Raw genomic sequence first — 11,676 nt, 5'->3', positions numbered from 1 at the left:
CAGCTCCCGCCTCTGGGCGGCAAACCGGCGACATACGCCCTTCGGCTATTTAAATCGGGTGGGGGAGTGCATGAGCCAACGGCCTCTCCTGCAGGGATGGGTTACCTGAAGCTGCTGGTGATACAGAATTTCAAGTCATGGCGGGGGCAACAGGTTATCGGCCCCTTCATGAGGTTCAGCTGTATCATCGGGCCCAACGGATCAGGTAGCAGGCTGGGGAGAGGGAGGGGGGGTCACTGGGCAGCTGGTGGCTCTGTTTCTCCACTGTAGTTATCAGGACTGATGTTTCAGTTTTGGGGTCTTTGCCTGTTCTGTGAAGGCCACAGGCCTGCTAGGGAAGAAATGGCAGCAGTGCAGGCCCAGGGAGCAGGGTCAACATGGCTGTGCCAAGACAGGTGAGGATGTTGTACTTTCTGGTGCTATACAAGCAGCAAGGAAAACCAAGCCAGCAATTTCACTGAAACCAAAGGTTCTCAAGAGCTCATCCATTCCAGAAGTTAAACCCCCATCTGTGGAGGTTTGCCTATGGAGGAATAGCACTGCAGTGCTTGGGGGGGAGTGGGGGAAGTAAAAAGTCACACAGGCCTGCTTAAAATTTTTTCATATGCACCTGAGGGTGCAGCAGCACAAGCAAAGTTTTGGAGGCCTGATCCGCTCTTGCTTTTAACTGAAAGTACAGATTTTTCAAGCATGGAAGGACAGAGGTACAGTGGTGGAAAGAATTTCCATTTTTAGTTGTCTTCTTTTTCCAGCTCTTGTAGAATGAGTGGTTTGCAAACAACACACCTTGCCTTTGCTGCTCCGGTTTGCAATTCAGCTTACAATAATCACATAAAGGTGGTTTTACTTTAATACTGTGGCTTGAAAACTGCTTCTTGATTTGAGTCTGTGGTCTCTCTTACATGAGTAAGCGTGTTTGGGAAAGAGTAGCTTTGCAGGATGGTAGCTGCTTTGTGGTTTTAGCCCACAAGAGCCTTGGTTTGTAGATGTGACCCCACATTGTTATCCTGTGGGTGCTGGAACTTCTGAAAATCTAATTCACTTCTTCTGAAAGCCCCATTGAACAAATGGGATTTTACCTTCTATTTGCCACAGTATGATATGATAGGAGGTCAAGGTTGCAAAGGTGGACTTGGCATTTGGTCTTAGTTTCCCCAGTCTGTTAATGATTTAGCTTATGATTTAGACTTTTTAGATCATGTTGCTTCTTGACTTATCTAATTGGAGTGAGATCTGTGAATGTAAGTAACAATTATTTAGCATTATTTTTGTATTCTTGTCACTTTATCCCTAATCCCCATTGTATGTATTGGAAAGCCTCAAAATTATACATACTTTTTCCAGGTAATTTTCCAGTTACACCTGTATACATTGTATAGGTTAATCTAGGGAGAAAATTTGTGACTACTCTAATCTCTAATATTTCATTTGTCTATTCCCCCCTAGTATTCTTCCTTTTATGCTATTTTGGAGAATAAGTCAACATGCAGCAGAAGTAGCAAGGTTGAAGACAGGAAAAAAAAAAAACAACAAACCCAACAGTAATGCTCAAGACTAAAGGGGAAAACCAAAAAGGATTCAATTAAGAGAATTTTTGTCTGAGGGAGTATGATCTGAGAACTCTTGCTGTGGTGAATGGATCTGGGAGAGTAGTTGTGTTCTTTAGAACACTGGAGTTATAGTGGAAAAATTCTGGTTAAGCAATAGAATGCTTATGCAGCAAGTCTTCTTGACTGCATTATATGAAGAAAACTACCAAATAAGGAGTATGATGCTTGCTCAGTTTAAGTAATGGCCTCTAGAGATGCCTATGTAAGAAAAATTTGTTCCAACAAGGCTGAACAAATAACAAATCAGTTTTGTGATGATATTTATTACAAGCCTATTATCTGCTGCCAGTGTGTTACATCTTAGAAATTTACTTATTTATTATGTGCAATATTTTTTCTTTAATGAAATGCAGAATTAGAAATAGAACTAATAAAGACTTTTTCATTTATGTATATGGTTTTTAGTTAATTGTTAATCAAATGCCTCCTTTCTGCCATGTCAAAGTGTTTTTTTAAAAACTTTTTTAAAGGAAAATCTAATATAATGGATGCTGTTAGTTTTGTGATGTGTGAAAAGACATCTAATTTGCGAGTTAAAAGTGTTCGAGATCTTATTCATGGAGCACATGTTGGAAAACCAGTTTCTTCTACAGCTAGTGTGAAGATGGTATATTGTGAAGAAGATGGGGAGGAAAAAGCATTTTCAAGAGTTATCCGTGGTAGGTAGTGGATTCTGTTGGGTGTACTTCCTGTTTTCTGATGTATAAGAAATGGAGACGGAGAATATCCAACTTTGTTTTTCAGACACCTAATATTCTTTCATATTTGCGTGGATTAAGCCCATTAGTATTGCAATACTTCAAGTCCTTCAGTGGTATTTTGATAACCAAGTGTTATAAGTGAAAAAACATACTGGGGCAAAGTTAAAAAATTAAGCAAGTAGTTAATAAATGTTCTTTGTTCCATACTTTGATCTTATTCACTTGGAATATGTAGATGGTTTAGGCTCTAGAAAATGAGGTCTGACACCTTGCTGCAGGCACAAGCGCTTAAGCATTTATCAATACCTTTTTTGGAAGTATGCAATTAGAATTTTCATACAGAAAAATGAAATTATTGAAGTGACTAAGGGAGTAGTTGAAATACCTTTTCTTCTTTGAAGAAATTGTTCAGTTAAATTGTTCCATGAGTTTAGCCCTTTTCCTATGGATTTTATGCATAGCCATTTTATAGTAATTTTTTTTCTTTCCTCCTTTAGGTAGTTGTTCTGATTTTTTTTTCAATGATAAGTCTGTCAGCCGATCTACTTACATAGCTGAGCTTGAAAAAGTAGGCATACTTGTCAAAGCTAGGAATTTTCTTATTTTTCAGGTAAGCATTTAAGGTACTTTGTAAGGAAGATAAAAGCTTCTGAGATTATTTCATAGGACTACATAGTTAGTTATTTAACAGAGAAGAGGCCATCCTTAGCTAATTTCAAGCCAATACATTTTTTCCAGACCTCGACCAAGGATTAGACTACAGAATGGAAATAATGGAGTTTGTGTGTACATGAGAGTACTAGTAAGAAAGAAGCTAAAATGGGAGAAATTAAGTACTTGTATTATTCAGAGTGTATAAGAAAACACGTTTAGTGTGTTATAAATAGGAACAGATAATTTCATCTTAAAACTTCTATTAGTCAAGATGTGTGAAATTTTTAACTGGATTTTACGTTAAGCTTGAGAGATTGAAAATCCTAGTGGGTTATTAGTTCACAAGTATTTAATGATACAGGTCAGAAATGCCATATTTTTATGATGAATGTATTTCACAGGATTATCTTCCTTGCAGTTGTTGAGGAAAACTTCCCAAGGAGGAACTGATTTTTCCCTGTTATGGAAACCTTATAGATGGAGTTTTGTTGTGATAATAGTGTCTATGATGTGGGCATTTGTCTACTGTACAGATAAAATAAATCCCACAAAGCTTATTCGCTACGCTTTACTGAAAATTGTGACTCCTTCAGATCATGAAGATCTGAGCAGCTAATACATGGACAAAAACTCTGTACCATTAACTGTAGGAGTTAAGTAATCTTCCATAACAGTGATTTCAGCGGGTTTGCTTTTGAAATACTGGGGGGGCGGGGGTGTTAGTTTATTTTTCATTGACAATCAATTTCAGTTCCTCTAAAGAGGCTAAATGATTTAACTTTGTCATTCTGATACTGCTCACTGATTTGTGCCTGTTGGTTAAGTTTGAAGGTGTTTTTCATAGACCATATCTGACATTCTAAAACTTAGTGATTTAATTAGGTGAGGTGGCTAGGTGATAGTGCCTTTGGTACTAAACTTTTCCTTGGGTTTGAATCTAAAAGTATTTCCATCCAGTTCTGTTAATCATAAATATATCCAGAGAGAAATCTGTACTATATATCTATATATAGATCTACAGTGCTGCTTTGTATTTGCCATTTTTTCTTTAGGGAACAGTAGAATCAATTGCACTGAAGAAGCCAAAGGAGAGAACTCAATTTTTTGAACAAATCAGTAATTCATGGGAATATGCTGAAGACTATGAAAGAAAGAAGAAAAAAATGCAGCAAGCAGAAGAAGATGCACAGTTTAATTATAACAAGAAAAAAAGTGTTGCAGCAGAACGCAAACAAGCAAAGATAGAGAAAGAGGAGGTAACTCAAGGCTATTCCTTTTTTGCATGTTAAGATCTCAGATCTTACATCTTTTATGAACTTAAGTACAGATTTTCGTAAAAAACCCACCAACTTCTGTTGGTTTTAATCTAATATTTTTTTCCAGGATGGTGTACTATATAAAAACAGTATAATTTAAAATTATATATAGAGGAATACCTATAATAAAATCTAAATAAATGAAAGTGTAAATTTGCCAGTGTAATTAATGAAGTGCTGACTTACATGTTGGAGCTTTATGGTTAGTGCGCATTACTGGAATTATGGCTACAGGTACGTCATCTTATATCGCTTTAGATGTGAAATTAGATGGCTAATGATTAAAAATCCTTTTTAGAAACCATAAATAAATTTTGTAATGTTGGTAGGCAGAACATTACCAGATGCTTATCAAGGAACTGGAAGAAGAAAGGATACAGATGCAGCTTTTCCGGCTTTATCACAATGAAAAAAACATTACTTTTCTGAAAAAAAATTTGGATGAGAAGAATATGGAGGCTAGTACAAAGAAAGAGCAACTTTCTGCAGCAGAGGACGCATTTAGAGCCAAAAAAAGTGTGCTTGGTGCACTAAACAGAGACCAACAGCACATGGAAAGACAAATTAAGTATGTTTTCCAATCGGATTCTCTCATAGTTGTGTTAAAGCACAGTCTGTGCTGGGATTTCCTTGTCAAGCATGTGTTTCCTGTTAAAGTGGTTGGGTGATATCCTAGTGCTATGGAAGTCAGTTTGTAGCAGTTTAGTAAAGTAATATTTAGATGCTGATTTCACTTCTACTACTATGTCCAGGTTGTCAATAACTTCATTATATAAATGAGTGTTTGCTATTAATTTTTATAAGGTTATGCTTCACTTTTCGAATTTCTATTTTCAGTAGATACTAAAAAAAAAATCACCTGTGGGTATGTAACCTTGCAGTTGACCACTGATTATTTTCATGTGTGGTTGAGAGGAGGTTTGTTTTCTTTTTTTTTTTTCCGGTGTGGTTTAGTTGTTTTGGATGTGTTGTATGGGTTTGGCTTTTGTTGTTGGTTTGTTTTTTTAGGACTCTGGAAGCATCACTGATTCAGCAGCGATCCCTCTGTGTAAAAGCAAAGGAAAACACTTCCTACCAAATCAAGAAAGTAGAAATGTCTAAAAAATCCCTAAGGGACAAGGAGAAATCCTGTGATAAGGAAAAGCAGAACATAAAAGAACTAGAGATAGAATTGAATGTTATTGAGAAAGCATGGACAGCATTTGAGAAGAAAGTTGAAGAGGAGTTACTGCAGCGAGCAGCAGCTGTTGAGCTGGGAGAAAGTCAGGTGACTTGGGAGGCCAAAAAGTACTGTTTACTAGTGAAGTCCAAAAATCCCTGGTGGTGACAGAAACCATTGTTTTACCAATAACATGTAATTTCTACTGATCTTTTTGCTGTTGAGCTCAAACAAAAACAAAACTGTAGCTTTTATAGTCTGTTTCATTGGATGAAGAGAAATTATGAGGAGGGACTCCCTCATGATTCCTCCCACTCTTGCGGGGGTAGGGGGTGGAGGGAGTCAGATCTCAGAAGTTCTAAACTGTGTAAAGATCTAGGAATTGTGAAATTGGAAATGGTAAGAATCTCTGCTACAGTGTGAAGTACATCTTTGACGCAATGTGAGAAGATCCCTTACTAGAGAAAGCAAAAAATTTTCGGTGAACAAGAAGTTGAGAAGAGTTTGATGGAAGCTTTAGAAGGGTTGTATGCAGGCATTGTCATCTGTGGATTAGCGTTATAGCTACACTTAATTATATGTGGTTAGGTGGTTCTCTGGTCTGTGGGTTTTTACCCTTTGTGGAAGTTCACATGCTACATTGTGGGAGAGTAGGATAGCAAACACCCAGTAGGATCTTGTGGTGAGAGGGTAATTGCTGAGAAATGGCTTCTCAGCTGAGGTACAGAAATATGTCTTCAATTAGAAAAAAACCCCAAGATGACAAGAAAAATGCAAACAAGACTTGGTAGTATACACACCATCTACTGTGGATCAAAATCTAGACCTGAGGTAGCTCACTTAAAAGCTATTTTAAGTTGCCTTAGAAGGAAAGGACTGCATCACTGCATTCACATTTGAAGAAGCTACCTTTGCAACCATATGGACAGAAATGCTTTTAAAATGTTATCTTTTCTCCATTGTCTCTTCCTTAAAATAGTTTTTGACCAATTAATGGGGAACCTGCAGGGTGGTTCTAGTCTGTGGATCTCTCCGCTTTGCGCTTTAGAGGCATTTGGTCAGTTAGTTGTAACTTTGCAGGATGGTTTGAAATGTTTGTTTACCTTATAAAATTTTATTTTAACTTTTTTATGTTTGATAACATAGGAATGCTGTAAGTCTAAATAGCAAGACTAAAACTTACAGTAATTTTGGGCTGTGCAAAGTCTTAGTGTTAACTTTAAGATTGATTGTGAAGTACTTAAACTTTATAAACTTCTGTGAAAAATAAGTCATTTGAAGTCTAAAACAAGACTGTAGGCAGTAAGTGTGAAGTGTAAGCTTTGGGTTGAATCTTTCTCTAATGAAATACAACTTCTTATAATGCAACTAGTAGCTAAAAAGGTTTTCTGGAGAATTGAGTGCGTTTTATAATCTTGATGATGATAAAGTAGGCAATTAGTAATTGAGTCAGTCCACAAAGTGGGTAGATCCTGTTGTACATAATTTTTATTTTTTTTGTTACTTTTCCAGTTGGAGCGCTATAAAGAGCTAAAGGAAGTAGCAAGAAAGAAAGTAGCTACACTAACCCAGCAGCAAGAAAAACTTTGCTGGGAGGAGAAAGGAGATCAAGAAAAGCTGAAACTTAACCGGAGGAAGAAAAAAGAAGTTGAGGTATTTGTATCAATCAAAGGTTTTAAGGAGGAGGAGTTTGGTTTGGGTTTTTTTTACCTTTCCCTCTGGTATAAATGTCTGTATGTGTTAAATGCTTTGACATAAACAAATCATCAGCAAAGGAGATACATTGCAAGTATTAGTTCAGTTTTCATGTTGCAGCAGCTTTAGAAAAATGACTCCTACATTTGATTAGAGAATGGTTGTGTGGACCCACGCTGATTTGGTTTTGAAAGCTTTGGCTCTGATATTTTACATTTACTCAGAGCATATACTTAACTGCAATCAGTTCCTGTCATTGTAAGAGTAGTTTTTCTTTCTGAGATGTTCTACTGCTGTTGTATATCTTTATGATACTCGCACCATTTAGAAGTTTATTTTTATTATAGCTACCTTTTTGTTGTGACGTTTTTAAGGTCAGCTGTGTGTATGAGTGTGGTATAGTTGGAAAAATCTTGGTGTCCACTTCTCTATTGAATTTCAGAGGCCATGTATTTGGTGTGAACACAGATCATTATTGTTGTCATTTTGTTTCTGATTTCTTTTATCACTGCAGATCTAAACACGTAACAATAAAATACCTACGTTGTTCGCTATAACTTGGTCACCATGCCTGATGTTCTCTTTCAGAAAAACTGTTTCCCATCTCATTGTTCAATGATGCTTCTGATAGTCAGCTGAGCTTCCGTCCTTTCTACTTCTATCTGTCTTTTGCTGGAAACCTTGCCCTATTACATGTTCTGGGGTTTTCACTTCATTTTTTTTGAATCATGATAATCTTGCAATTTTGTTACCTACTAAGAAGTTAGCGAGGCAATGCACATTTCTTTGCTGTGTAGTTAAACTGGAGGTTTGGAGGAGACCTTATGTTCAGGAAAATTAAAAATCTGTCAGATGAGTTGTTACCAGTTTTAGTTCCTTATACAAGTACATGTAAACTTGCTTGTGTGGGAAAGTCTGTGTTTTACTGTATGAGGATGTAAAATAATCATTGCCATGATATCTAAGTTAATAGTTGTACATCCATTTGGTCTTGAGATGATACTACTTTTTCTTTTTGTAGTACTAGTTACCAGGAAAACCTAGTTAATATCTAGAAGTGAAATAAATCTATTGTTTGTGTTTCTAAAACTGCAAGTCCCATTGTACTGTTAGGAAGGAAATAAGGAATACTGGAGAGTTTGTAAAAACTCATGTCTCATAGTTTAGAATTGAGATTACTTACCTGTGCTGGTGATGTCTGGTGATCACTCCTCACAATGCCACATGTGTGTGACCACATCTAGCATGCTCTGTCCAGTTCTGGGCTTCCCCGTACAAGTTATCTTTCTTGACATCCTGGAGTGAGTCCAGCAGAGAGCTACCAGGCTGGGTAGGCTGGAGCTCCTGGGTTACGAGGAGAGAGAACCAGGAGAACTGGATCTGTTCAGCCTGGAGGAGGAGAGGTGATGGAAAGACCTTACTACTATCTGCAGTTACCTAGTGGGAAGGGTATGAGTAAGGTAGAGCCACGCTTTTTCTAGAGGTGCACAGTGATAGAATAGGAGACAATGGGCTGAATTCAGAATACGGGAAATTCTGAAAAGGTATTGGGTAAAGTGTTTCATCTCAAGGATAGTCAAATGTTGAAGCATGTGCACAAAGAGGCTGTCATCCTTAGAGCTATTCAAAAGGTCACTAGGATTTCAGAAGTTAAAGCTTTATAAAATCTGTAGGTAACTATTTTTTTATTTGCTTTAGTTACTGTATTTTTATTCAGTTTGAGTAATCAAAAATGCTTGTTTCACTGTTTGCTTGGGTTTTAGCATAATGCTGTTGTGTTGGGGTGGAACCTCTTATCTCAGCATATTCATGTGTCCTTATTAGGAAAAAACCTTCCGTTAATCTCGGGCCAAGAAAAGCACCTGTTTTGTTTTAACACCTATAACTTACTAACACAGTGTTTAAGTTGTTTTATTTACTGGTGTTGTGCTTCTTTGTGCTGAAGAAGCTTTTGCTGAACTGTAGCCAAACACGAAAAATTCAGTAATGGCCTTGATAAAATTATTTTCCTTTATTATATTCATGGTGCAATTTGGCACCTGCTATTGAGAAAGAGATGCTATTGCTTCAGCATGAAATACCAACAAAGAAAATCTGTCTCAGTATTTGTTCTGAGCCCTATACCTTGCTATGAAAGGTATTTTCCTCTGGCTTGTTTTTAACACATTCTATTTATGATTGCATAGGAAAACATAAAACAGATTGTGGAGCAAATAGAAGAGCATGAAAAACGAATAGAGAAGTTAGAAGAATATGTCAAGATATGCATGTAAGTTTAAAAGAATCAAAAGCTGAGTGGATTTCTTGCATATTCCCTATTTTCAAATTAATATAGCAGGTTTCTAATTATTTCTAATTCTTTTCTATTCTTCAAAATTTTAATATTAAGAATTAGAATTCTTTCTAATTATTTCAGTTACTTGTCAAAATAAAGTGGGAAGTATGAAGGCTCATCCATATTTCGTTTGAAACCAGTTTTATAATTGCTTCTAATTTCTTGCAGGTGTGCAAATTATGTCACTACAGGTAGGGTATGGGTCTGTTAGTATACAAATTCTGAGCAAGAGAACAGGGCAGTTCTGTAGTTGTGCTACTCTAGAAAGCATTAATATTTACACTGTCTACAGGGAGCACAGCTCAGTTCTTGCTTCCTGGGTCTTGTCTTTTACCTGATTTTTACTCTTTGTGAAAGAAGGTGTATAAGCCCTTCATTGAGTAAACAGAACTATCTTTGATATTAGCCTATGTTTTGTGCAGGAGGTCAGAGCAGGTGATCTCTAGGGATTTACTCCACCCCCACCACCCCCCGTCCTATCTTTTCCTATGCACCTGTAATGTGTGCGTTGGCTTAATACTGTCTGTGTAGTGAATAAAGCTTGGCCATGGACAGGGAGCAGTAGACCCACTGTGACTGCTGTGATGCAGAATTGCTTCCATTAAGTAGTTGTACTAGACTGTGGCAGAGCCTTAGTGCTATTGCTAAGTATGTAAAGTGAGTAATATCTTTGCATGAGAATTCTCAGGCCTTAGTTTGATAATATCAGACATTTTATTGATGGAGGATAAAACAATGCAGCTGTGTGTTTTACAGGCAAAACCCCTCACTTGTACTCAATTTTGAATAGCTTATACTATAGAATGCCACTTCTATAAGAAGCTTCTTATAGATACTTAAAATCTCTAATGATTTTTCTAGTCTGTGACCATAGAATGACTGATTTTGTAAGCTATAAGCTTGTATAAATAGTAAATAACTTTCCTATTTTTGCTTCAATTCAAAGTGAATTGTTAACAGAGAAAAAACAGCAAGAAGAAGTGCTAACTAAGGAAATTGAAAGTTCAACAATACGAATGGCTGAAGTGAACGAAGAATTGAATAAAATAGTTGGTGAACTGCAGAATGCCAAAATTGATTACCATGAAGGAAGGCGACAGCAGATGAGAGCAGAAATCCTGGAAAGTCTCAAAAGAATGTATCCAAATTCTGTGGTAAATGAGTGGTCTCATTTAAATGTGTTATTTTAGAATTAAGATTTAAGAGTTCTGCCTTAGAATGAGTAAGCAGCTAAATTACACTGGATGGTCTTGCATATTCTTTTAAACTTAATGCTTTCTTGACTGTACATGGTAAAATAGTATTCCTGAAAAAGTAGCAGCATATACTGTCATAATTTTTTCTGTTTCTAGAAACAGACAAATTACTGTCTGTATCAAAGAATAATTTTCATCTTTTATGTGATTTTTTGTGGTATTTGATTTCTACTATTTTTTTGGCTTGTTTTCTTTTGTCCTCAAACATATTTTTGACTTCCTTATTTTGAAAAATGAATGGGAGGGTTAGCTGTGAGACCATTTATTCCAAAAACAATACTTCTTCCAAAGGGCAATTTTTTCTTAGGTGGATGAGATTATGTTACCAAATGGTCTGTCTTTTCTTATCAGTTACCGTATTTTACTTAAATTACTGTCCAGTAATGCCATTAAGTGTTTGGTGTATTGATTCTGAATTATCAGCAGACATTGATTGTTTTATGAGGTATATTTACTGCAACATGGAAAGTCATTCCAAATAAACTTATTAATCTAAACAACTGAATAGTTGGTCTCAGAGTATGTCTCAGTATAGTCACTCCTTTTTGATATACATAGTTGAGAAGTGCAAGGCAGTAATCTAATCTTTGTTTTTTAATGTTTAGAATGTGACATGCCTCTGGTTCCTAGTGCTACCATAAGAACATAAAAAAGAAAGTGTTTTCAGTTGTTCTTTTGCTTCTTGGTCTTTTGCAAAACCTCCTCAGAATCTGGCAAGTGTCTGATCCTGTTGTTTACTCAAGAGATAAAGAAATTTGCTTGTCAGCTGCTCAGAACTTTTTCATCCATGTTAACAAGATACTCCAAAAAATCAAAAAGACAATTGGTGGATCTCCTTTGCTCCTTTTGCATTGTATCCCTGTTTTACAAGAACTGGATCAAACTGGTGATACGTTGCTGGCTTAGGAGAGAGATGGTGTTCAGGATGATCTCTGTGCCAGGAGCTACAA

The 11,676-nt window shown here is 36.5% G+C and overlaps 1 protein-coding gene across 1 annotated transcript in view; it reads left to right on the top strand.

The window, feature by feature from the left end:
• The first annotated feature begins 96 nt into the window (after positions 1-96).
• Positions 97-11,676, top strand: part of SMC1B (structural maintenance of chromosomes 1B) — a 34,497-nt gene continuing 22,917 nt past the window's right edge. Inside the window, exons 1-9 of the mRNA XM_056341261.1 lie at positions 97-205; positions 2,081-2,269; positions 2,809-2,921; positions 4,018-4,221; positions 4,611-4,849; positions 5,290-5,548; positions 6,953-7,093; positions 9,322-9,404; positions 10,417-10,624. Of these exons, the coding sequence (XP_056197236.1) occupies positions 97-205; positions 2,081-2,269; positions 2,809-2,921; positions 4,018-4,221; positions 4,611-4,849; positions 5,290-5,548; positions 6,953-7,093; positions 9,322-9,404; positions 10,417-10,624 (1,545 nt within the window). The remainder of the gene's footprint in view (positions 206-2,080; positions 2,270-2,808; positions 2,922-4,017; positions 4,222-4,610; positions 4,850-5,289; positions 5,549-6,952; positions 7,094-9,321; positions 9,405-10,416; positions 10,625-11,676) is intronic.

The sequence above is a fragment of the Falco biarmicus genome, chromosome 5 (assembly GCF_023638135.1).
Source record: "Falco biarmicus isolate bFalBia1 chromosome 5, bFalBia1.pri, whole genome shotgun sequence".
Taxonomy (NCBI): domain Eukaryota; kingdom Metazoa; phylum Chordata; class Aves; order Falconiformes; family Falconidae; genus Falco; species Falco biarmicus.
This window is presented reverse-complemented; position numbering and strand designations above follow the sequence as displayed.